We start from the raw sequence: 27,878 nt of genomic DNA, 5'->3' as shown, positions 1-27,878 counted from the left end.
TGCCTGGAAGGTAAGAGGAGGAGGAGGAGGGAAGGCCACAACAAGCTAACACAGAAAGGATGTTGACAGAATTCTAATTACGGAAACAAGGCATTGATATGGCCACTTAATGTTAAATTCTGGTGCTATTTCCCTGGTATGTGCTCTTGGAAGAATAGCTGCAAGAAAAATGACCCAATTAGAGACAAGAGACCAAGAGTTAGTTCACCCGGGCCTTTTCTCATTCCGATGAAAAGTCCCAACTCATCCTTCCTCACACTCAAATGTGCAGAGTGTTGGTGTGTGTTTTATTCTGTTTTTAGTTTATCACTGTTGTTAATTTTTTGATATGTTTTAAGCAGCTGTTCATTTCATTTTTTCTGTGAAGCACTTTTGAATTGTTGGGGTTTTTTTACAACCAAGCAGTGTATAAATTTTATGGAATAAATATATAATAAATAAAGGTAGTGTATAAATTGTGGCACAGGGACCTAGCCCGTGACAGTTTCTGTGCCCACGGCAGCCTTTTTCCCTATCTGCCCCAGACCTCAGGCCTAACTGCTTTTTAAAAATAGGATGTCGAGAGATTTTAGCAACACAATCCTACATCTAGTCCAAAGCAAGTCCCACCAATGTACACAGCAATGCTAAACATGTCTACTCAAAGTAAGCCATATTGAACTCAATGGGGTTTACTCCAAGGTAAATAGGATTGAGATTGCAGCCTTACTTCCAGAAAAGTAAGTACAGGAACAGGATACTGGAAGAAACCAGATTCAGAACAGGCTATGTATCAGACAAATAAATTGCCCTGTTCAGTAGCTCTGGGGTCCTTTATAGAAAGGTGACGGGTATAAATCTAATAAATAAATAAAAATTATAAATAAAACACACCATCAACACTTTTAAGGGCATCATAAACTATAATTCTGCTGCAGCTGTGTTCATGCTAGATGTGTACAACAGAGGGGGCAGGCACACCTGCTGCGGCTGAAAGCCATAAAATCACTCAGGTCGCATGCTGCAAACATAGACACACCATCAACCGTGGTGCACCATCAATGCACAGTGTCAGAGCTGGGCAGCAATGAGACAGAGGCAGAAAAGGCAGCTCTAGTCATTCATAACATTTGTGCATTGGCCAAAAAGATAATTTGCCAATCACAGCTTTGACTTTATTCGCTGGCTATAAACCTGTAGTCTGCCGATACATTTTAAAAATAATAATAATTAAAATTACTTGCTTTTAACACTTCTTGTTGATAATTTTAATGTTTTTTGTAAAAAATAATCAATACATAAATGTTGTTAAATAATAGTAATAATAATGCCTCATTGTGGCATATGATGTGAGAATGTCCAGTGACATATTCATTTTGGTCTGAAGTTGTTGTCCATATTAATGTTGTCGTGGTGAAATCCCTTATCTTTCATGTACTTTTAAACTCCATTATTCCAGTATGGGGATTAATGGAAGGACAACCAAAGGGTATTTCATGAACCCTTTTATAGTTGCTAAGAGAGTTATATGTTGCGCATGGAAGGGTAAATACCCGCCATGCAAGGGTCTGAGGACCTCACCGCCTTTGCCACATTTGAACACATTTCTTATAAATGTCAGTTTCATGTGGATACCTATCTGGACATTTATTTGACACATATCAATTTATATGTTTAAATTAAGATGGCTGTATCAGTACTTATTGTATTTTTTAATGTGAGCTAATGGGTTTCCCCACATTGCCTACCTCTTGCTCTGTTCTTTTTGCTTGCTTTGCTAAATTTGTTAATAAAGGAGGGGTGGTGACTACAGATGCCGATGATAGTGGTGCAACTGGTCTGAAGACGGTGTACACTGTACAGTTCATTTAAAATTGTTGTAGTCATGAGGATTCATACAAAACTCTCGAGAAGAACATCTAAAGTATAGTTCTTAGAATAGATGTGCTTTTTTTAAAAAAGGGGGCTGTAAAGATATTCAGCATAAAACGTACTTTAGTTCACCTGCATTTATGTTTCAAATTAGGGAAGAAAAGACATGGGGTTTGGATGCCAAGGAAGGTACAGTCAATTAGCCCAATAAGAGCATCAAGTTCCATGTAGAAGCATAATCCCAAAGAAGTGTGGAAGCAGTCCTAAGTGTGGGATCAGCAAATTTAGGGCTTTTCTTTCATGAGTGATCAAGGACAAAGCTTTTGATGCAGATTACATTAATACACTGCCATCCCTTCTACCTGGGAAGAAAAGATGAAATACTTTACCCATGATCGTGTGTGCATGGCTACACTGCGAATGTAACTGAATTCCTAGTAGCTATTGACAATTCTTCTTCTTCTTCTTCTTCTTCTTCTTCTTCTTCTTCTTCTTCTTCTTCTTCTTCTATTGCAGCTCACAGTTCTATTTCAGAAGAGCTAGAGGCTACACTAACTGACGTAGTGTTTTTAAAAATATGTATCTGTGGCATAAGTGTCAGCAACCGAAGGAAACATCTTTGCCACCATCTTTGCATCTACAAAATAGCATCCAGTAGATTTTCTCTGGAGGCAAAAGGTGGAATTGGATTCTTTAAATCCAGAGCCACAGGAAGATCCTTGTCTCTTGAGATGAGGTTGATGTTTACTGTACCCCTGTGCTGATGGATCTGTTTCAACCGCTACGCCATCTAAAGCAGATAGTGAACTGTGCTATACAGTTCACCTACAACAAGCCTTAGTTTGAAGTAATCAAAGAAAGGCTGCTACAATAATTGCTTTTGCTAAGATGGAGAAAGGAAGAAATACGACAATTTCATCCTTTTACCCCCGGTAGAATAAATGTTTCAGAGGCACACAGTGGAACTCCTGAACACTTCCCCATTAGAATGCCTTTTTAAAAATCATCTCCTGTCCTCCTGCACATGATCATCATATTTATATCCCATTGCTAAACTTTTGCTCCCAGAACAGCTCACAACAGTATGAAACAAATAATCAGGTCCGTGCATCTGAACAGGTCATCAGCCAAACACTACCAATAAGATGAAATAAGGAGAGCTCCTTCCATCAGCTCAGCACCTCCTAAACTGTTTCCATTCCACTTGGTCATTTTAAGAGCTACTATTTAACTTTAAGAACTGGTGCCTGAGTGTGCTTTTTTGCTCTTTCCTCCTTGTCGTGACTGTGTGTGTCTGTATATGTGTGTGATGCCTTTTAGAATGTAAGCATGCAGGCAGAGACTGCCTTGTTTTAATTGCTTGTGTGTAAGCCCCCTTGGGAGGTGATTTAGCTGAAGACTGGGGTACAAATGCTCTATCTTAATTAATTACTATTTTGCCATGTGTTGTGTTAAAGGTCTGCTGAATGTGTCCTGCAGAGTAGTTTCTTTCCCTGGAATGTGAATCATCACAGGATGCATGCGATAGGCGGTTTTATCACAAACAGCGTACCTGATCAATTCTTTACATTCCATACAAGAACTAGCAAGACAAGCTATATAAAATCTGGGGGGGGGGGGGGAGCCTTTAAGGAACATTAGTTGACCATTTAGTCATAGAATACTTAGATAACCATGCCTGGTACTGAGACATCTTGGACACAGTGCTACAATTAATGAATTGGGTATCTGTACTAACTGCAAATGTAGACCAGTAAGTGGCTCTTTTTAGAGCAAAGGGGAAAACATTTGCCTGTCACCGCTCAATATCTTTATTTTAGAAAATGATCTTTATTGTGTTCTTCCCCCCCTTCAGCTGACTCTCTAACAGAGATAGGCAACTTTTAAAATACAAACTATCAGCAGATGCTATTGACTAAAAACATCACTGATGTAATATGTGCATCAGAGAAGACCGGTACAGTCTTACATCTTACCCAATTTTTCTGCTGGTGATACTGCTGTTCTAAGAACATGGCTTTATCACTTGAAGCCTTCACAGGAAACATAAGAAAAAGACCAGTAGGACCAGTCAATTTATGATCTTCCTTGTCACTGAACAGCATTTGCTACAAATCAGAGGTAGATTCGATGACTTTGGAGATAAAGCATTTGAAAAATGAGCAGCTCTTTTTTTGCAAATCTATCACAGCACAGTTCATAATCAGAACTTTGTATAAGTCTTTTAAGCTTTATTTATTTCTTCCAGTATTCTATCCTTAACAAACCCCAGTCCATTTAAGATTGCTTTTTCCTTGAAGACCAAGGTTACAAGGAAGCTCAAATGTGGATTGAACTGGAACAGGTTTTTACAACACTACACTATGTTAATTGGCCTCCCAAAACAGAGTCATCAATATTTTTTATTTTATTTAATTTTTGCAAATGGCCACTGCTGATAATGCAATTAGAACCATCTGTACTTTTTTGCATTTTATTTCACTTCGTTTCTTTTGTGATCTCAGTGTTTATGTTTCTCCTTCTCCCAACCATGCAAACCTCATAAGACAGGATAACACTTCCTGAATCTGATGAAATCGACTGACGTCGGTGAAAGCTTATGCCATAATAAATGTGTTCAACTTTAAGGGAGGGGAGGAGAGGATGGGGAAGTTTGGTTGCACTCATGGAAGTTGTTCGGAGCAGGCAATTGTTTGATTGTTAGATACAAACCCCTGTTATATTTGCTGCAACCAACTAACATGACTATCTTTCTGGAAAAAGCACTACCCAAGTTTCTTCCCATAGCGTTTTCCTAAGATGTCAGAATAATGCTGAAATGCAACTGGCCAGTGTAGGGTCTAGTGCTTGGAACAATGGAGTAGAATCAGAATTCTAAAACATTGCAAGACGCAGTAAAAAAAATGTAAAGAAGATCTCCGGCTTTCAGAAATTCTATGGTAGAATCCCATATGCTACTATCTTTATGTGATGATACAAAAACCTATGATGCCAGTAAATGTGTCAGAAAATCATTATCCAAGCGATCATAGTGTCATATATATATTTTTAAGTGGCCAACACAGACAGAACCAAAAATAGCTTGTGCTATGGATACAGCAGTATTTTTGTAGTTCCAACAGTGAAGTTTTAAAGGTAGGCCCTTCAGCATTTTACTGCCAATATAATATTCTAGATGTTCTATCAATGCAGGCACACTTCTGACAAATTTGCTGAAGTCTCAAAAGAACGGGGGGGGGGGGGGAACGTTCAGAGTTTTAAGCACACTCAATGCTAAACAACAAAATCAACTTGACAAAAGACATTTTAAAACATAATTAAAAGAATAATTATGCAATCCCTACCAACTCCCTTTTTTCTAGTATGAAAGGGAAATGCTCTTACTTTACCAGGGTGAGTGTAATAGTCTATGAATTATAAGATCAAAGAGGCAAACTGTATGTTTTCTAAAGTAAGAATTCCTTCTCCAAGTTTTACACTTACCACAGCTAAAAGAGCTGTGTGAAGGGATCAGTACTAAACCCAAAGGACAAGCTGTGCATGGCAAGAAAGAGAGCAACTCCCTCATGCCTTTCGCAGGTCACTACGAAGGACCATGTTAGCAGATCCACTCCAGACCCTTAACAGGCAGCTCTGCTGCTACCAGTAATTAGCTTGGACAGCTCTGGCTCCAAGAGTAGCAGCAAGGCTACACCATAATGAGCTCAGCTGGGATTAGCAGGACAGGGCAGGGAACCAAGAGAGCTGAGGCATTCTGCATTGCGTACCTATCAAGGAGATCAAACAAGGATGGCTGGCTAGGTTATCCCCTCACCACCTCATTCCAAAAATGAAGCACGGCAGTGTGTAAAATACAGGCTAATGAAGAGCGACACCTCCAACAGATGAGAGCCACATTAATTAACACAATCCCTAGATCATGCAATACAGTTTCTGTTAGTGCTAGCAAACTTGTTGTCACTGATTTAAAAGGAGGGGTGGGAGGAGGATGGTGCTTTCCTCTCTCTTTCTAGGAGACGAAGATGATTTAATTTTGGTATTTGAAAGGAATTCCTTCGTGTAGCCTTCAAACCCCAACGAGAAGAAGATTTAGCAAACTAGCAGCACGTTTCTCAATGTATATGCATTTTAAAAAGAAAGAAAGAAAGAAACTCACTTTTCAATCAATAGCTTTTTGTGTTCCTTTTTGAAATACGCCAGTTCGTTCCACACAGCATCAGAATCTTCTTGACACAGCTGCCGGGGATGAGAACGCTCTGTTCCATTTTTACCGCTTCCAGGCCTGTATTTAAACAAACAACGACAACAACAAAATCTATAAAATAAACGGTTTTACATGTCCGTGAAAAGTGTAATGTCCCAACACTTGACATGTAATGGCATTACTGAAACATAGCCCCTAAATTTTCACGTCAAGAAACTGAAATTTCCGTTAACTAATTTCAGAAGGATAAACTGCTGATGTGGCACTAGAGTTCAGAAATGGTGTGTGTCAAACTGTAACGTTCGCCTTCGTTTGCACAGTCAGCAGGGAGAAAGTGAAAGGTAGAGATGTCAGACACAGTCTCAGAGAAAGGTGAGGAGCCACCAATTCTCCCAGCACCCAGTGTCAACTGATCCTTAAGTAGCACAAACACTTGATCTGAAGGAAGTAGCTAAGCATATATCAACACACAAAGACAAGAAGGAGGGAGCTCTTCTTCATGATCTTGGCAGTTCCTTTTCAGACAATCAGAACTTCACAAACCATGGTGTTTTCATACACAGCCCTCATATGGAGACGCTGGTTCCCGCAAATGGTGCTTCGACATTCGTGGTGCCAGTTACAAGCCTACTGTCAGGCCTCTGTACTCCCAAAACCACCATGGTGATGCAGTCTACAACTTCCTGCACAAAGATCCATGACATCACAGGCATACATGACACCTCTTTTCTAAACTCATTGTGCTCCACAATCCAACTGGCTGATAGTCAAAGCACAGAATTCTGGTAAACTCAGATCAGGGCTCTGCTTAGCCAAGAGACATACTGGGTGGCCTTGGATACGTCCACGTCTTTCAGACAAACCTACCCCTGCCCCAGGGTTGTTACTAACATAAAATTATGTAAATCCACATAGTGCCAGTTTTCTGTTTGGAGAGAGTAAATCAATTGCATTTGAACAGAATGTTGCTGTTGTACAAGACACTACAACTAAGCTCGGGATTCTACTGTCTGTCTTCGGAAGGAATTTGGAGATGTGATTCATAAGCATGCCACAACACAAACATTACATGAAAGGCTTTGTGGCAAGAACTGACATATGACATTGTCCACTTTCCTCCCAAGAGAATGCTGCTTATGGCCTTACTACATGTTCAATTTACGTTCCCATTCTGCTGTGTTTGGGGAGGTTTGAGCATGATCCCACACAGTGTGGACAGAAAAAGACAAATAATCAGCAGACAAGAGGAGAAAACCCCTCTAATTTATGCCTTGCATAAACAACCTTGCTGACTATGGTGAGTCATAAGTGCAAAACCAAACTGAAATGACAAAGTGGTATGGGAAACGTTTGATAGGCAGTAGTGTGCAAAAACTGTAACAGAAGAAAGGACATAAATAGAGGTCATATTAACAGTGATAGGAAGAGAACCAAGCAATTGAATCAAATTATAAATAATTGAATCAAATTATAAGCCAATACAGATGTATTTGCACATGTTCCTGAAAAAAATCTCCGTCATCTATATTATTCATATATTTATACATTAATATTTGAATTTTGAATACCATCTCTTAAGGTATTATTGATTTATTATTAGTTTTATGATATTCTTATTCCTATTATTATACCTATTTCTAATCATTAGAAATTGTAAATTAAAATCATTTCATTTTTAGAAAAATAAAAAGCCTTCTAAAAATAATAAATTTATAGAACAAATGTTCTCCATTAAAATTATATATGAACAATGCATAGGTTTTAAAAGTGCATGCAGTGCCCTATATTTTCATTTACACCAGAAGGGCAGTTTACTTCTAAGAATGAGTTCTAGGGGAGTACAATGCTTTACTCACATGCTGCCCTTTGATGTCCCTGTAAAAGCCACATGGCGAATTCAAGGAACATGAGATTCCTTTGTTCCAGCAACTCTGATTGGATTTCTTGTGTCTCAGGTAAGGTATGGATGTGACGGTTTGTAATCTTCCCTTTGCATCTGGTTTGACAAAGTCCTGGTCTAATTATGTCTTAGAATCACTTCTCTCAAAGTGACCTTGCAAGTTAACAAAACATCTTTTATATTTTAAATAGAAATATTCAGCTTGATCCAATGTTCTGTGGGTGCTCTGCTGCATACAAGGAGCTCCTTGCATGAATTTCCCATTCAAAACAATGCTGAGCTTCAGGTACATAAAGGGGATGGGAAGCATGGAGCTGCCCCAAACACTGACATGAGTATGCAAAGTGCCTCACACCTCCCCTGAACAAAAGCCAGTGTGTATGGAACGATTCTTGGCATCCTTTGGATTCACCTTCTGTGCAACCAGAGCCATTCCTGATTACTAATTTACTTCAGAATAATTGCGTACAGTCACCATGTTGAGGGGGCTCAGAACTGACAGGGTTAAGAGTTCTGAGTGATGACGCCTCACATTCTGAGGGCGGGCAGAGAACACGGAAGGGGCGTGGATTTCTCTGTGTGTTTTTCAGTCTGCGTGTTAGGCTCCATGGAGAAAGGAGCAACATGAGTTGCGTCTCACCGGGAAGATTTACGATGTGTTGATCTGTACAGCAATAAAGACTTTAAGATAAGGAGAGCTGCGTGTCAGCCTGAGTTATTGCCACCACACGACAGAACGTTCAAGCTTCTTCTTCTGCTGTGTTTACTCTGCTGGAGTCAAAGGTCCCGGGGGGAAGACCAGAGCTGCGCGAGGGAAGTGTGCCGGACCCCCCCGGTCGAACTTGACCCCCCCGAATAGGTTATGGGGATCAGCGATAAAGATAAGCAACGTTCGTGCGTGTGAGGAGGCCAGCCGATGAGACGCTGGGAAAGAGAATCTGCAGGCAAAGAGGCCAGCAGCCAAAGGCCAGCTAAGGAGTAGCTGGAGCCAGCCGGGAGGAGCTCGCTGGGAAGGATCTGCCGGACCGGGAGGTACCTGTAAGTAGGCCGGGCCCCGGGGGAGAGATGGCAGACAGCCATGAATCGTACTCCGTCCCTTTTGAGAGGCTGGACGGCAAGAATTGGGAAGAGTGGAGTAGGAAGCTAAAGGCCTGGCTACAAGCCAAGGGTCTGTGGGAGGCGGTGCTACAGGCCCCATTGCCCCAGCCAGGAGCCGGAGCAACGGCAGCGGAAGTCGCAGAAGCCCATGCCTCGCGCAGAAGGAACCAGAAGGCCCTGGGAGCTATAGTGCTCAGCCTGGAGGGTTCGCAACTGCCATTGGTTGAGGGGCTTGAGACTGCTGTAGAGGCCTACCGTGCGCTGGAGAGAGTGCACCACAGAACAACTGCTGGGGCAAAGATACACACCACCAGGCGCTTGTTTGAGATGAAGCTGCGTCCTGGGGTCAGCATCAGGAAGCATGTAACTGAGATGCTTGCTGTGTTCAACCAGCTGAGATTGCTGCAGGTGAACTTCTCAGAGGAGCTGAAAGTTTATATCTTGCTCAGCTCTCTGGACAAGAGTTATGACAATTTGTGTCTAACTCTGGAGTCAATGGATCCACAGCAGCTGACGCTGGAATATGTGACCGGCCGTCTGGGGGATGAAGAAGAACGGCGTATCAGAGAGGGCAAGGCTGGCTCGGGCGGCTCCTCCAGCAGCAGGGGGGCCAGACCAGCGGAGTGCTCTGTTCAGGCTTTTTCCGTTCGCCGCTGCTTTGTTTGTAACTCCCCGGACCACTTGTGTCGCAACTGCCCACAGAGAGCGAGAGAGCCAAGGCAGGATGCGCCCAAGGTCGTTTCCCATGGGAACCAGCCCGGGAGAAGAGGCCAGCGTGGAAAATCCCAGGGTCGGCCGGAAGGGGAGGACAGCGTTTTTCAACTGTCTGCGGCGATGGCGGTTTTGGACAACACCTGCAGCGAGAGCTCCAAGGTCGGGAGGAGCAGGAAGTCAGTTGCTAAGGCAACAAAGAAGGACAACTCCGGTGGGGGGAGGGTCCTACGTTGGGTTGTTGACTCAGCTGCGAATGCCCATTTGATAACAGCGCCACCTGATGGACAAATGTGGAACTGCAAAGCTGTTTCAACTGAGACAACTGTTAGTTTTGCTACAGGTGCACAGGGCCGTGTAACCCATATTTCTAACTTGTTTGTCTCTTTTTTACAGGCTGAATTGAAGGTTTATGTTCTCCCTGAGATAAAGCATTGCTTGCTGTCTGTACCTTCTCTTTTACAGGAGGGATATTCTGTGAGTTTTGAAAAAAATGTTTGTACAATTTCCAGAGGTGGAGAGCAACTGGTACGTGTTGAAAGAAATCAGAACAACCTCTTTGTTCTGGAATCACCTCTCGAGGGTGAGGGGAAAGCCACTGACCACACTCATGTGTCGTGTGCTTGCGTGTGGCACAAGAGGATGTCACATGGGTCCTGTGAGGACGTTCAGTTGTTATCAGAGTGCACCAAAGGTTGCAAGGTAAAAGAATGTGGTAAACCTTTGAAGTGCAAGGCTTGCAGGAAAGCCAGAAACAAGGGGTTTAATGATCCCAGAGTGGAGAGGGTCACCACAAAGCCTTTTGAGCTTGTGCATGCAGACCTTTTAAGTATGCCACAGCCAAGTCTGGGCAAGGCCAAGTGGCTAATGGTGCTGACAGATGATTTTACAAGGAACGCATGGGCGTTCACGCTGAGAACGAAGGAGGAAGCAGCGCAACTGATCAAGGATTGGGTTGCAGAGGTGGAACAGAGGTTCTCCACCAAGCTGCAAGGTTTCCAGTTCGACCGTGGTTCGGAGGTCACTGGGTCTGCTCTAAAGGGTTTCTTTCGCCAGAGGGGGATACGTCACAAGGTGACTTCTCCTCAGGAGAGTGGCGTGGCAGAGCTGAGGAGTAAAGCCCTGGTTCGAGCATCCGAGATCCTACTGGATGACTCTGGTTTGCCTCACAGTTTTTGGGGGGAGGCGGTAAAAACGGCCAATTTCACGATGAACAGGTGCTACAATGCAGTGGTAGGTGACACCCCGTATTTCTTGCTCAACGGACAGAAGCCGCTTGTGCATTTCTTCCGTTCTTTTGGTTGCAGGGCCATGGTGCCTGTACCAAAGTGGTTGCAGCAAGAAGGTGGTCCAAAGTACCAGGAAATGATCTTCTGTGGGTATGAACCCGCGACCAAGGGGTGGAGATTCGCATACCCAGAAGGTGATCAGACCAAGCTTCTGGTCAGTAAACAGGCTGAGTTCTTTGAGCAGGATGGCTGGGCTAGGCGCAAAGTGCGCTCTGACGTTCACTCAGATTGTCTGTCCGACTCTGAGGAGGAAAGAGAGCCAGAGCCTGAACCTGCTGGTGGAGACCAGGACCCTGAACAGAGTAGGGCGTCTCCACAGGTTGGTAAGGGAGTGTCCAAGAGTGAGCCCTCATCTCCTGTGCGCATAATGGAGAAAGCTCACAGACGTGTCAAGTCAGAGGGGGAGTCTTCTGATGAGGAAGACGCACATGCTGGCCCCAGTGGGTCAGGAGAAGAACCCCAGTTTGTGCCCAGGCGGTCTTCAAGGGCAACAAAGGGAATTCCACCTGAGAGGTTTCAGGTCACAAATGCGTGGGTTGGTTTCGCACAGTGCGAACCTGAGGTTTGTGAGGTTCAACAGGTGCCTAACAACGATGCCAGGAAGGGGCGGAAGGCAATGGGGAAGGTGTTGAACACTCAGAAGTCCTCTCAGAACGTGATTCGAGAGGGGGTGTTGAGGGGGCTCAGAACTGACAGGGTTAAGAGTTCTGAGTGATGACGCCTCACATTCTGAGGGCGGGCAGAGAACACGGAAGGGGCGTGGATTTCTCTGTGTGTTTTTCAGTCTGCGTGTTAGGCTCCATGGAGAAAGGAGCAACATGAGTTGCGTCTCACCGGGAAGATTTACGATGTGTTGATCTGTACAGCAATAAAGACTTTAAGATAAGGAGAGCTGCGTGTCAGCCTGAGTTATTGCCACCACACGACAGAACGTTCAAGCTTCTTCTTCTGCTGTGTTTACTCTGCTGGAGTCAAAGGTCCCGGGGGGAAGACCAGAGCTGCGCGAGGGAAGTGTGCCGGACCCCCCCGGTCGAACTTGACCCCCCCGAATACACCATTCCGTAGGAAAGTGTGTTGGCTGCAATGGCCTCACATTTTCAAATCGCAGCATTTTCTTTATCAGAAAATGTTATTTCTAGCAGTCAATACTACTTTGTGGAATGTGTTTGTGCATCTGCTTTGGACACCTAAAGGATTGTGATAAATGACACAACTATTTCCCTTGCCAGAAGCTTATATATGATTTTGATTTTTTTTTTTAAGACTGGAAAAACCCTCTTTATAAGCTATGCCTCCCCTTATACATGAGGAATCAAGAAACCCTTTAAATATTCAAGAAATGCAACCACTTAAAAGTCTCTCCGCCTCTCTCCACAATAATGAGGAGACCTGTGGCTCAGTGGCATGGCACATGTTTAGCATTCGAAAGGTTCCAGGTTCAGTCCAGATCTCTGGACGGGTCTGGGAAAGATCTATCTGAAATGGGAAAGTCAGAGCTGTCCATTGAAGCCATCACTGAGCTACAAGGGCCAATGGTTGGCTTTGGTATACAACCACTTCCTATGTCCCTACACCATGTTATTTCAAAAACAATTTCTTTTCACAATTTAGCCATCCAAAGCCTTTCCAGTAATGTACTGCTCAGAGCTTATGCCTCCCGATTTAAGATAATATAATTGATATTCCCTGCAGCATGTGGGAAACCAGGCATGATAATAACATGTATTATTACTATTTATTTATTTTGTATACCGCCCTATACCTGTAGATCCAAGGGTATCCTGATATTGGATCAGGGCTAGCATAACTGTGGTCCTAAAATAAATATTTGAGGGGCTTTTTAATTGTCCAAAAAGTTCCTTGCTCAGTGATACTACAAACCCTGTGCACAGATGACAAGTTTATAACATTAAATTTATTCATTATCCCAGTGGAAGAGGCATATTCAACCAACATATCAAAACTCCTTCTACTGAAGACTGGGGCTTTTCCAGAGAGAGGAACATCCATGCTAATTTGCTGTGTTCATTGAACACCATCCCTATGTGGTTGTGATTCTGGGCTAAATAGCTCAACAAAAACTGTTTTTATTTAATTTGGTAAATGAACCCAAGTGTCTCGGAGTGCTCCACATCATAAAACAGAAAATAAAAGATCGTTGTGTGTGGTTTTTAGTACCAGTTCAACATACCTAGAGCCCCCATTTGGTTAGGGCAGGGAAATAATGGGAGCAGAAAAGGTGGTCATTTCATTTCTTTTAATAAACCCAGACACACAACAGCTATCTACGGGGAATAGAAAAACCAGCAAAGGCCCCTGAAGAAATCAATACATGGCCTTGATTCAGAGTTATTTCTAAAAACCCATTCAAAGAAATAGCAGAATTTCAATTAGTTTTACTGTTATTTTCACTACCATTGCTTAATCCGGGTTTATGAATTGATCACCTTCTTCCGTATAACTTATACGCATAAATGATTAATTAGCAACACATTCTGGTGTTGAATTAACAATGCAATCTGTGCAAATTAATTGTGGAGCGACCAAGAGAATCCCCTCTACTGACCATAACACTCAAGAGGGTCTGTAAGGTAGGAGGCTGACTTTCAGATATTTGGGGCCCAAGTCATTTATGGCAAATATCTACTAACATGAGCACCTTGAATTGGGCCCAGAAACGAACCGGCAATCAGTGCAGCTGTTTTAAAATGGGGGTTATTCAAATTAGAGATGGAACCCCAAACAGTTATCTGGCTGCTTTGTTTCAGAACTGTTGTCTTCAATGGTAGCCCTATGTTCAGCATGCTGCAATAATTAATCTGGAAGTTATCAGACATGGAGAACATTGGCTATGTAATATCTGTCCAAAGGGGCCATAGCTGGAAATGGGCACTCCTGGTCACCAAGCTATGGACCTGCTTAAGTTGCCCATAATTTAAAATCTAAGCTGTTCTTGCCCATTGCTCATAGATGTTATACCATGTGACCTAACAGTAAAAGTGGAGTATAACTGCATATATTAATAAATGTTTCAGGTGTTTATAATGATTATTGCATACTATGCAGAATTATTTGGAGTGTACAATGAAATCTACATGTAAACAAACAATTAAAGCAATGGGTGATATTCACCTAACTGTTACTCAGACAGACCCACTGAAATGACTGGACATAGCTTGGTCATGTTCATTCTTTTCAATGGATCTACACTGAGTAAAGTTGGTTGAATATCCCCCACTGTAAACTCATTAATTAAGAAGGATTTTAGGAGAGGTGAAACAAACCATTTGACAACTTAGAGAAAGTTGCCATACTGTGTTAAGTTCATTGCAGCAAAAACAAAGGGGTGGTTTGGCATTACTCGTCTGAGCCTTCGCTCAAGCCCTCTCCCCAAGCATATGCACAGCCTTCTTCCTCCTTTCTTCACGGATAGAGAAAAAAAGCTACCGTATTTTTCGCCCCATAGGACGCACCAAGTTTTTTGGGGGGGGAATAAAGGGGGGGGGAAATTATTCCCCCCCCCCAGGCGCTTGTGGGGCCGGCAGCGGGGAGACGCACTGTGCCTCCCAGCTGTCCCCGGAGCTTGCGGGGCAGGCAGCGGGGAGAAGCGCTCTTCTCCCTGCCGCCCGCTTGCAGAACAGGTCCGGGGACAGAGGGAAGACGCGCTGCGCCTCCCAGCTGTCCCCAGAGCTTGCGGAGCAGGCAGCGGGGAGAAACGCTCTTCTCCCCGCCGCCTGCCTGCAGACCAGGTCCGCGGACAGCGGGAAGACGCGCTGCGCCTCCCCACTGTCCCCGGAGCTTGCGGGGTTGGCAGCGGGGAGAAGCACGCATCTCCCCGCCGTCAGCCTCCAAACCACATCGGGAGACAGCGGGATGGCGGCGTTCCGCCTCCCCGCTGTCCCCCGACCTTGTGGGGCTGGCGCTGCGGCTCTCCTGAAGCCTGGAGAGTGAGAGGGGTCGGTGCACACAGACCCCTCTCGCTCTCCAGGCTTCAGCGAAAGCCTGCATTCGCCCCATAGGACGCACACACATTTCCCCTTCATTTTTGGAGGGGGAAAAGTGCATCCTATAGGGCAAAAAATACGGTATATATAAACAGTGGAACTAAATGCCCACAAAACACAGGTACAAGGAAATGACAGTGACCATTCACAACAAAAGTAATTGGTGGCCCTGTTCATTCATGAAACTTATAATGGAATAAATAAATGGAATTCCAGTTTATGCCACTTGTTTATACAGTAACATTTACTCACATGAGCCTGTGCAATAAAGACGAACAGTATCAGGAAATTATCTTTTCCCTGCTTTAATCTACTTCTTTTCTAGAACACCTAAGCAGCAAAAGTTACACTCAGATTTAATACATATAATGGTTTTTAATGAGCTGTGTAACTTACTTGCTATAGCTTTCCTCCCATTGTTTTAATTGCTTTTTTACTGCTCTGTAGTTGGTCTGTAACATCTGCAGCCTCTTTTTGCGCTTTTCATGGGTTTGCCTCAGCTCATCGTTTTCTTGGATCTGCATAATACCAAGGTGACGTGATAAGATACAACTGAGTAAAATGCAAGCGCTTAAAATGGCAGTCTGCTACAGCTAAGTTTTTTATTATTATTTACGATCAACTGACAACACAATGTTCATACACGGTGACAGAAACACCCATGGCATTTAGAGTTGGAAAAAGGTTGAGAAATGGGCAACCAAACGATCAAAGGGATGGAGAGACTCTCCTACAAAGAAAGGTTGCAATGTCTGGGACTTTCAGTTTAGAGAAAAGGCGAGTAAGAGGTGAGATGACAGAAGTTTATACAATTATAAACTTGGCATGACATGGAGAAAACGGATAAAGTTTTTCCCCCTCTCTCAAAATACCAGAACTCATGGAAATCCAGTAAAGCTGGATGTAGGAAGATTTAGAACACATAAAAGAAAGTACTTATTTACCCAGTGCATAGTTTTGTTTCTTTTGTTTTTGAAAACAATAATTGGGAATACAGAGCCTTAGAAATGGATTTATTTCACAAACGTTCTTACAAATATTCAAAATGGTTGTGACCAAACACAATCGTTTAATTACTACAGAAAGTGGTTGACAAGAAGCAACACATTACCACCTCACTGTATCCTCGAAGCGCCTGTGGCCTCTTTGAGATAAAGAGCTTTTATGGGACATCAGAAAAACTCAAGTTGTCCTATGCAGAGTACAGTATTCCTGGGACTAACAAGTCATGTTCCTTCCTATTAGTAACACAGCCAATACAGATCAACTGTGTGTTGCAAAAAAGAATTGATTCTTAGCACTTGACTCCATGGTTTATTGTCTATGAGAGTAACCAAAACCTGAAGCTGTGCTGATACCCAGTGCATAGTTTAATTATGGAACCCACACAGGAAGTAATGATGGCCACCAACTTGGATGGCTTTAAAAGATTAGACAAATGCATGGAGGGAGAGGTCTATCAAAGACTACTAGCCTCAGTGACTAGGCTCTGTCCTCCACAGTTGGAGGCAGCAAAGCTTCTGAATACCAGTTGCTAGAAACCAAAAGCCTGCTTGATGGTCTCCCACGAGCATCTGGTTGGCCACTGTGAGAACAGGATGCTGGAATAGATGGACCATTGGCCTGATCCAGGAGGCTCTTCTTATGGCCATTTCAGACATGGGGATATAACTCTCTGGGGTGGACAGATAGATTTGCAGGGATCCAGCCCCACAATCCTTAATTCAAATTCTATTTAAGTAGCTGCTTGAACATTTTATTTCAATTTTTTTTTTGCACAGGACTGACTGTGAAAATGGTAAAACTTTAAGCCCATGGAAAACACATCTTGCTTATTTCAATTTCAAGTATGCATTGCTATGTATGCTGGGTTTTATAAAATGACATTGTGATTTTTGTTTGCCTCTGTCTATGCCAACTGAAAGCTAATTCTTATAATAATAATAATAATTTTCACCTTTAGCTGCAGTGTCTTTTCTAAGTTTTCAATCTTTCTTTCAGCTATTTTAAGCCTTCTTAATTCCTCCGACTCTTTCAAAAAGCTCTTTGGGGACAGAGACCTTGAACGTTTCACAGGTGGTTCCTCGAGAATAAAACAAGGACATGGTTGAACTGGTTGGAACACCGGATTATGAAAGACATGCAAAATTAAAGAACAAGTAATTTTGAATACTAATAATGAATTATAAAGAAAAAAAATCCTGCATGGAATATCAGAGAAATAACAAGCAGAATTACCACAGCGCTACCACTAAAGGTTTCTCTGTGACTCGTTAATGAGAATATTCATTTACATTTACATTGTTTCTTTCAGAATAATGATGTCCCATTAGGGAAGACTAAAGGGTTATAGACTCAGAAATGCAAGAAACCTCATTACAAAGGAGGGGATAGAGGCTGATCTAATTGCTCTATAAGGGTCCAAGGTTACACTTGATAGGACAACCAGAAACAAGAGGGAAAGGATTTTTTCCCCTTTGAAATAGTTTAACACACTGTGAAGTTGAAGGAACAATATGCTTGAGGAATATAAATACAACAGACAGTAGATCTTATACCATAATGACCATATGGTCATTAACTATAATATGCCTAACTAGAGACAAGAGTGTGTGTTTATATTATGTGCAGCTTTCTACGGCAATCTGGAGAAAGGATGTGTGAAAATAGCACTTAAACTGGGCAACCTTCTTGCTCGCACCATGTCATATGCCTTTATGTAAAAGGCATGAAAGATTCAGATCAACTTCACTGAATTCCTAGATAATTTTGCTTAAAAGGCTGGGCAGTATCTTAATACCATTATGGTGCACTTAATAGTTTAGCAGCCCAAGATATATAATGCTCCTTTTCTTTATAATGCTTCTCCAATTCTTTTATTTTGTAAAACAAGGAGCAATTGCAGTGCCTTCAAAATTCATCAGTTTTTTAATGACACAAAAGAAAAGAAATGGGGTTCTGCTGTTCTTTGTTTCTGCGCAAAACGGATAAGGACTCGGACTGTAGTGGAACACCTCTTTGCAAAACATATTTAAACATATGCTTCCCATCAACTATAAGGATAATCTGAGGAAGGAGGAGGTATGGTACTTGGCTGCATAATCCTGTTTCCTGCTGGGAACAGGATTGTGCAGCCAATGCAGACTTAAACTCTGTTTTCTCACCCATCAGCTGACATTCCCTTGACATTAGCTGAAGAGCAGATGGACGTGGTTTGGGGAAAATGGCCTCATGGGCCAAACTGGAATCCCTGATGGCCAGGATTTGTGCAATTGCAGCCTTATTATTTTTTTGAGCCACTGTGAAGGCAAGTGGCTTGTGGACATGAGTACTGCCTGGCCACAACCCTAGTATTGTCTCCAACACTCCAGGGGTGCTTGCATGAGAACTGTTGAGTGTGAACTGGCCCACAGACCAAAACAATATAAGTTATATTGATTTCTCTATCTGCCTGTACTGAAGGCTTGGGATGGCAGAGGCACTTCTCTTGCTGTCCCTAACCTAATCTTCTATGACCACTGTTCACGTTTTCTCAGCATCCCTGGTCCCTCGGAAGGGGGCACTCATGACACCTGGTGAACACGGCTGAACTCTAATGCCTCATCTCCATCTTCCACACATGTTTACATCTTCCTTGTCACTTCCAGGAACATAACTGCAGTCTAAGGTTGATGCCCTCTTGCCAAGTGTTCAAGGTGGATGTTGCAGAACTGTACCACCAACTCACCACCCTTTCTCTGACTCCAGTGAGTCAATCCACACTTCAGTAGGAATTACGTAGAATTGTACTTAAGGTAACAGATGACATCAGGCTGACTATTCTGGCAGAGTATGTTTCTCGCCGCTAATGCATTGCTACGCTATATAAATCTTTAAGAACACTTTTATGCTTGTAGCATTGTAAAGGCTATTATAATAAGATCCGTAAAGTGCCATGTACATTGATGGTGCCGAACAGATTATAAAACACACTTTGCTGTAGATCATCCGTAAGTGAAGAGGAACTGGTTGCACAGGCCAAAGAGCACAGGAATGGAGAGAATTCTGAAGAACATTTATGAAGTCTTCAATACAATAGAAAGGTTGACGCAACAAAATGTCGGTGCAAACCCCGATGAGGTGCAAATGTTCCATGCTAGAGGCTTTCCTGGAGCAGGTCAGAAGTGGGGAAAAGGTTGCTAATAGAACTACTGTATAGTTTATAAGGGTCACTAGAGTGGCATAACTAAGTAGATTCTGTTATACCACAGCTAGTGGGCCACTTCAAACATTACTACAGTGTGGGACAAAGAATGGCCCCCAAATTTGTTGCCCCATTTGCGGTTTTTTTCAGGCAGCAGCAGCAGCAATGGCAGAGGTCCTCTTGTCAGGTGCCTCTTGTGGCAGATGCTATCTCCAGCGGCAGTGCCAAAAAAAGATTTCCAGGGGGTGGGGGGGTGGGCACAGAAAAGGCAATGTATATTTCTGGGTGAGGAAGTTGTGTTTCACATGTTAAGATCTCTGAACCAAAAGTATCAGTATATGTTAATGGCAGGAGTCTAGTAACAGAAGGTGGCAAGTGGGGGGGAGCTCCTTCTTTGGGGGGCACTTGCCTCCTGCCCCCCCCCGGTGCTACCTATTTCCTACCCAGAATGCCTCAGATACAGTGTTGTCCCTGAGCATCCTAAGCGGAAATGGCAGCTTCCCCCAGATCCTGGGGATTCTGGGGGGATAGGGCAGTCATTGCAAAAAAAGGTGAGTCTTAGTGCAGGGGAACATTTTCCTCCAAAATTGTTTCAGAATTACTCTGTGTCCACAACATTTGTGGGAGGGGGTGACAAGAGGACATCCATTGCAGCTGTATGTTCTACCTTTAAAAATAAAAAATACCGTTGAAATGGTGCCTGATTCACTTCGCCCAGTTTTAAAACTGAACCTCCTTCTACAGTATTTCAGACATAGAACCACCTTAACTATGTCTAATGGTTCCAAATTAGAAAAATTTGGGATAGTGGAAGGCACCACTTCTTTCACGGGGGCCAGAATGATGAAGGAGTCCCTGTTTGACCACATATTTGTATCTTTACAAATTTCCTAGTTTCAAAATACCACAGGGTGTTGTTGTATTGGCCATCAACTTCTATGGCATTAATAGGGGAATAAAAAAATTCATGGTGGGTAAGGCTATCAGTAATTAGTAGTCCCGATGCTATGTATGCTATGTCCAGTGTCACCAGCACCACAGAAGGGCTCTTGAGCTTGTATCCCGCGTGTGGTCTTCTCATAGGCATGTGGTTGGTTACTCTGGAAAACATGATGCTCAACAAGATAGGCCTGGTCTAATCTACCAGGGCTCTTCTTGCAAGCTTCCAGGTATAATTCAAGATACAGTGGTACCTCAGGTTAAGTACTTAATTCGTTCCGGAGGTCCATACTTAACCTGAAACTGTACTTAACCTGAAGCACCACTTTAGCCAATGGGGCCTCCCGCTCCTGCCGCGCCACCGGAGCATGATTTCTGTTCTCATCCTGAAGCAAAGTTCTTAACCTGAGGTACTATTTCTGGGTTAGCGGAGTCTGTAACCTGAAGTGTATGTAATCCGAGGTACCACTGTAGTTGCTCTGTTTTGACCTATAGACTCCTATAATCATTGAAGCCCTTTATCTGAAAAATATCTTCCTTCCTCATGATTGTGATTAATATGACTACACAAAACTACTTTATTAACAATACTATCCATACAAGAAGAGTGAAGACTAGTGTTCTGTGGAGCTGCTTCACAATTAAGAATAATCAGAACCAATGAAAAGACATATTTTGGCTGGTATCTGGAAATTAGTGTTATACAGGTATAGGTGGGATTATTTTCATGTAATATATTTTGTTTTTTGTTTTTAAATGACATGATGTAACAAGCCCTGAATATCTAAGAGCAGAGAGAAATACAAATTCTAATAGGTAAAATAAATGGAAAATAACTGAGTTCAGATTCAATAATTAATTCTAAAGATAAAACAACACCAGTTGTACAGAACTCCTAACTCAGCATTTATATTAATTGCAAACTTTTAAATCTCAAACTCAATTTCTTAAGTTCATCTGTTTGAAAAGAATGGGCATCCTCACAAACAGTATCAAGTAATAAATATTCATCTTAAGAATCCTACAAAGAATTGAACCTTTAAATAATTTCATTAAATTAACAATCCTTTATTCAGTGTTTAATAAGGTAAAACTTCCTACTCCCAACAGTTATTTTAACAAGTCTTTGGCAGATAATAAAAACACTCTTCAATCAAGCTTCCAGAATTATAAGTAGCATCGACAGTTATTAAAACTGGTATTATCCGAGTCCCAGAGCAAAATGTCAAGCTTTGCCAACCTCATTTTGACACAAATACACAAGGCAATAAAGCTTTCCTACCTTGTATTTCTTCCCAGCCTTAACACTGATGCAATCCAAGAAATCTCTGCTGCAAAGGCTATGATCTGCTAGTGTATGATTTGCTCTTTTCAATTTTTCTTTCAAAAGCTTTATTTCAGATTTTTGTGATAGTATGAGATATTCTAGCTCACTTAAAGAATACTGCTGGAATTCCTAGAAAACAGAAGGGCAAGTGCTTTGGAATATTTGGGGATAAAAGCAAAACATGAATACTGCTACCAACATACTATGCTTCACATATTAAATCAAAAAGTTGCACACCAAAAGACCACCTTTTATAGCCGGGGCTGGGGTGGAATAAAAGAAAATATTGAAGTGCAATTGGACATAGGGCTAAGTTCACTAAAACATTTTTTTGGATTGTACCTGTTATGATATGAACTGTGGTCATAATGATTTGGATGTTTCCCACAGGCATTTAATTTATTTAATTCAATTCCATAGCCCTGTTCATCCCAAGGGAACAGGACAGATAACAATATGCTAATTATAAAACACTGAATAATTTTTTAAAAATCCCACCTTGATCTATACTAACACTTTCACCTATCCTATCTTTGGCATCAAAAGTCCGTAAAAGAAACACTTTACTGCTTCTGGAAGGCACGGGGAAGTGTCCAAGGAAAAGGAGGTCCAAAGTTACAGTGCAACTATTGGGAATACATCTCTTAGTGCCTTTTCTGTCCTGGCTTAATACATAGATGACACAGTTGATAGGAGCTCTTAAAGGCTTCAAAAGAACATGAAAAGCAAAATGGCATTAGAACACTGGTGTAATGCACTTATAATGCACCCCTCACCACGGCCCAAAAGATGGGCATAGCAGTTTTTATCAGCTGAAGTTTCAAACCATCATCAAAACACAGGAATCTGTGTTGTTTTGATGTCTAAACTTCTAGATATACCATGGGAGCCCTGGGATTATTTGCCATGAAATGTGTAGCGCAATTCTAACATGTTTGCTAGCAAAAGTTCTAAACCTTCTCCATGTAGCCCATTATTACAATTCTAACCCTAGAGAATACAATCAGTTACAACGTGACAAAAAGTGAAACACAAAACTGCATATCTTCCCAAACCAGAAGGTGACAATAGTGGATGCCTCAACAAATGGCTTTGATTTTCAAACCCTTAGCAACTATCAAGCGACTCAAACTCCCCAGCCCACCTCAAGGGTTGGAAGTGAGTCTTGGGCTTGCAGAAGTAACCACCAACTCCCTCACCAGGCAAAGAAAAAAAAAAAGGTTGCACAAAGAGACTCTACTCTCAATATGGATTTGTGCAGCACCAAGGCAGAAGAAGTAGCATCTGAGAGCGTGGTGCTGATAATGCCAAGGTTGCAGGTTCAATCCCTGTATAGAACAACTGCATATTCCTGCACTGCAGGAGGAATAAATGATCCTCAGGGTCCCTTCCAACTCTACAGTTCTCTGATTCCATGAATGGAGCCCCTGTCTGACTACCATGTATTGAAAATGGGTGAATAAATTGTTCCTACTAGTTGGAAGCTTGGCAATGCATTTACTTCCACTGTAGCGTATGAAAAATCATTATGCGAGCCTCAATTTAGTTCTGCTTAAATTGGGGTTGTTTTTCTAAACTCATTCTTTGTCATGGGTTCCTCTGACCTGATTCACTTTTATCTGCTCTCTATTTGTGGCAGATTTTAATCTGGTTATTATTGGCTGCATCCATAAACCATTTTTGTGTGTACAGAATTGTGCTGCGGCACACAGGTATGGACTATACAAATGTCAAATGTTTCCATGTACTGCAGAATTTGCCCTTCAACTTTTTCTTTATTAGCATGCTATGTCCAAACAACTTGGTTAGCAGCTACTGGATGAGACATTGCAAGGTTTAAGGTTTATGTAACTCAGGTTTGGATTACGTGCTCAGATTTCTAGGCAGCAAAAGTTGATATTTATTTAATTAGAACTTCCTTGTAAATCAACAAATGCTACCACTATAAAAGAAAAAATGAAGTTACTAGCCTGCAAAAGAAATTACTAACCTGCAGGGCTGGCCCAAGACATTTTGGCACTCGAGTTGAAACAAAAAATGGGTTCATTCACCTGCAATGAACTCCATGCACCTGACTATACCAAATTACTATAGTGTATCTACCTGGCAAGTTGTGAAACACAAAACAAGTTTGTGTTAAAATCCTCCATCTAATTTGTACTTGCATGTGCAGTTTTTTCCAGTATGTAGTCCGTGGAGGTGCAGCAGGTAACAAGCTCCTCTCCCTGAGCCACCATCTTGCTAATTCCCTCCTTCCTCTGAAGTTCCTGTGTGGCTCTAGCATGCTGAGAGCCCCTCCTCAGTGTGATCCCTTCACTGGATCAAAAGTAATCTGTAGATAGTAGTCTTTCCATCCATGGAAGGCAATCTGGATCCACTCCAATGTGTAGCCAACAGGAATACACATTCATATGTCAAAAGTGTGTTTCTTTTCTCACAGGGCAATAATGCCAACTTGTCCTAATAGCTCAAAGTAGAATACTAAATAAAAAATAATAATTCCCAAAATAGGACAATTCTCCTACTTGCTCATTTTATAACATGAAAATCTGCCTCAAAAAGAAAGCCCATATGATCACACTGCATTTTGTAAGAATAGATGGACTAATGTGGGTGATTTGCCAGAATTGGTTGAATATACTCTTGACTTTCAAAGCTGGCACCTGCCTGGCATGGGTAAGATGCATACTTTCACTAATCTATAAGGACTCTTAATTGGATCTATGAATCTGAGTGCAAGAGGGAAAGCAGAGGCATGTGAACCAATGGTAGTTTGTATGTGAATCAACCTAATAAGGAAATGACATTAACAAGAAATATGCATATAGTTACGTGTGCAGCTCACATGGCAAGTTTGCATTGAACATATAGAAAAGATGCATTGTATATAACTGTGCTAAGATAAAAGGAAACATCTCACTAATTGTTTTTCTTAGTTAACACTGCAGTAACTTAGTTTTTATACAAGTGCAGCTAGCAAGTTCGAAGGAAAATCAATTTTTATAAACATCGTAACAATATTTATTACACTATATAGTGAGGAATAGCATCAAAATTTGTAATTACCAGGCATAGCATACAAGCTGTTTAAAATATAAGGCCCAGCTATAATGTAAGTTGAGTACCATTCTGCCTTCCTCCCCCAAAAATTCTTCTCCATCTCAGAATGATAAATCAATTTGGTGATTAGGTGATCTGAAAAGCTGGAATGTGTAGAAATTATTTACTCTTAACTTCTTTTGGGTCTTGCAAGCCCTTAAGGTGGTTATTAGGAGGGGAGAGAATATGTCAATTTTGTTTTCTCTTGGTTTGTCATTTTCCAGTCTTAAGTTCAGGTCTCCACATGCAAATTTTTGAAACACATACGCACATCCACATCAGGATTCGAATGTGATATTCTGCTAATACAAACCTGTGTGTATCATTTTGCCCAATATACACATTTTTGCAGAGCAATTTCCCCAAATATTTTATGCATACCTTACCCCAGTATATGCATTTCTGTACACATTATTACTAGGTTAGATAACTGCGTTGTGAAATGCAGGGGGAAATGCAAATGTCAAAGGATGGCTAGCTTCAGTCTACTTGTTGTTCCAGAAGGTACAACTAGGTATGTTCACCTTTAAATGAACACTGAATTTAGGGGAGGCTGAATTTTCAAGGTGCACTCCACCATGGTTGGTACTGTGGAGTGAAAACAAGGCAACAAGGATGGGGATCACACTACAATTCCTAGAAGGCAATACAGAATTTTCAGAGAAATGGGGCACTCATCAGGGAAGCCACAGCAACACAACTTTATAGACTATGAGAACATTCCATAACACAACAGAGCTCAGCCTTATTGAGCCTAAAAACATCAGGATGTGATGAGCTTAGCCAATTTTCATCTACATCTTGGAATCTTCCATGTCCATGATGAAGAATGCCCAATGCAGACAGAAAGCAGGGGCGGGGGACGACTCACAGAGCTCTAACTTCATAATGAATTCTGTATGATTGTTGCATATGGCCATAATCCAGAGTCCACATGCCAGACAGTTCGGCAATACTTGGACACCTTTCTCCTGTTGTAGCTTAAAGCCCCATGTTAATGTGTGGGGTGCCATCTGGACATTTGTCTGTGACTATCATTCTAAGTCCTTTCCAATGCCTCAGTGAAATCAAAACTGCAGCATTAATTTCACGCTAAACTGTTCTACATATTGCTGACCATATTATCAGTGCTAGAGAAGACTTTCAAACAATTTTGTTGAATGCAGTCAGTACTTTACAGAGACTCCAATTAAACGCCTTTCCACGCCATTTTAAGTATATTTTGCACGCTCTTTCTGCATTCAGCACACTGACACCTAGATTGTGTTTTCTAATTCAATATAGTAACACTTGTATATGGAGCATCTTGCCTCATATGCAGAGTCGGACCTGGTGACCTTAAGGTTTCCTCTGGGGTTACCAGCATGCAATTGTGTGATACGGTTGTATATTAGCTTGGGAAGGCAGAGTTAGTTTGATTAGGAAGGAAAAGGTGTTGTTTGGCTCTTCCGTCTTACTGTTGCTAACAAACACAGCCTTATTAGCCAGCTACCCCAAAGTGTGCAAAATGGTTACACTTCTGTCACCAGTAGAAATCAAATCTTGCACAGTAACAGAGTAAACCAGGAGCGACGCTTGTTATATATTATCATCTCTATACATTAGAATCTCAATCATACTCAAACAAATTCACCAAAGTGTGGTTTTCAATCTGCTAACTATGCATTCCATAATAGCCTGTAATTATTAAAAACTGACAAGAAAGCTACGCCACCTGTGTTTATGTGAAGCCAGGTAATGAAAAAAACAACAACGCTGTCATCACCTCTCAATTCCTGATTGCATTATCAAAACTGTAGCTGAGTTTGGCATCTGGGTGTGACCTTGTTAACTGCTAGGGTAATTAAATTTATTCTATTGGGAAAAGGGATGATAAATTATTAGCAAGAAGATTTTGTTCACATTTTATTAAATTGGCCTGTCAAAGGGTCGGCCAAATTATCAAGGGCCTCATTTATTGGAGGCCAGCCATATTGCCACATCTGTTACAATTATTTATAATTTCAGCAGTTGAAAACCAACTGAGTTAGGCATCCGCCATGTAAAGTAATTTACAAATTATCTGATGAGGGTTTTAGCTTCTCCCTCATTTCTAGCCAGCAGAAAGCCGCACTGTAATTACAGAACACGATTAGGTTCTTTGGGGAACTTATCTTGCACTCATAGCCATAGTAAGATGCCGCAAGAACATATGGAGGAGCTTGTGCTGCTACTCCCTGAAGCTCGTGACCCGCCTGCCGCTGAGCCCTCGAGTTGAATTTGAATGAGAGTGCCATGGCTAATGTTCTACACATGCACCATTTATGCCACAAAACAAATCGGATCACTGTTAATTATGAAGCAGCTATAATCAGGTCTTCACATCTGTGTAATGTGAAGCGCAGTAGGCTCTATTCCAATAATGTATGACTACCTTTGGGTCGCAAATTGTGAGCCATATTGCCTCAGTAGTAGTTACTGAATTCAAAGCAACTCCTTTGATAAAAGCCCATCACAGGGATATTTTTATCCAGATTTGTTTTTTAACACAAGCTTCTCTTTATCAGCTATTGACCAGAACAGTTAAAGCATATGGCAAAAGTTCATTAATGAACGGGAGCACACAGCACTCTAATTTAATGAAACCACTTGAGCCATAAAATCAGATCTACTTAATTCTCTCTTCCTTTTTAGTTCCTCTTCTGCATCTAGCCTAAACCCTGAACTCTTAGCACAATATCATGAGCAACCCGAATGGGGAAAAAAGTGAATATATTTATAAAAGCTGATTTGTAAGAGGCTCCATGACTTCAACAAAGCAACACTGACAAAAAAATAAGATGTTAAAAAAGTTCTTTTTCCACATTATTTTTAATATAGAGCAACATAAATTATTAGGGCACACATCATTTGTATTTTAAAGAATATTCTCTAGCAGCTGCTTTCTAACAACAAAAATGCTCTTTATTCCATGAAAAATCTTTCTGTGAAAAGCAGCTAAACAAGCTGCACCCAGATGGCAAACCAGCTACAGTTTAATTAATCCACTAAAAGCCATTCAGTTTTCAGTAAGGGTAATGTAATTTTGAATAATTGTAGGGGAAAAAATTACTAAAACGTTCTTAAGTTTTATTATAGCGGCATGAACACTGCCACTATAGAGTAGTTAAAGTTGAGTTGCTGTTTCCATAATAAAGCCCTGCACTTTCCCATTCTTACTGCTTGCCTTTGCTTTGAGTGGGAAATGGATATTCACTTTGCTGGCTTATTAAACATATAAACATTTAAGCTTCA

The 27,878-nt window shown here is 41.7% G+C and overlaps 1 protein-coding gene and 1 non-coding gene across 9 annotated transcripts in view; both read right to left on the bottom strand.

Moving 5' to 3' along the window:
- Positions 1–27,878, bottom strand: part of LOC128405330 (endophilin-A1) — a 277,258-nt gene that overhangs the window by 193,168 nt on the left and 56,212 nt on the right. For 7 of the 8 annotated variants that reach the window (XR_008328267.1, XM_053371855.1, XM_053371857.1 and 4 more), the window contains 4 exons: positions 21,462–21,635; positions 17,015–17,140; positions 15,454–15,575; positions 6,008–6,133 (listed from right to left, as the gene is read on the bottom strand). Coding sequence is in view for 7 of the 8 variants with exons in the window: in XM_053371855.1 (XP_053227830.1) it covers positions 6,008–6,133; positions 15,454–15,575; positions 17,015–17,140; positions 21,462–21,635 (548 nt within the window). In the remaining variant the exon portion in view is untranslated. The remainder of the gene's footprint in view (positions 1–6,007; positions 6,134–15,453; positions 15,576–17,014; positions 17,141–21,461; positions 21,636–27,878) is intronic. The other variant, XM_053371856.1, reaches the window with a different exon arrangement.
- Positions 16,285–16,410, bottom strand: LOC128405486 (small nucleolar RNA SNORA40). The gene has a single exon (XR_008328317.1). It is a non-coding gene; the product is annotated as a small nucleolar RNA SNORA40 (small nucleolar RNA).

This window comes from Podarcis raffonei, chromosome 17, assembly GCF_027172205.1.
Source record: "Podarcis raffonei isolate rPodRaf1 chromosome 17, rPodRaf1.pri, whole genome shotgun sequence".
In the NCBI taxonomy this organism is placed as follows: domain Eukaryota; kingdom Metazoa; phylum Chordata; class Lepidosauria; order Squamata; family Lacertidae; genus Podarcis; species Podarcis raffonei.
Note: the sequence above shows the minus strand (reverse complement) of the source record. Positions and strands in the feature narration are given on the sequence as shown.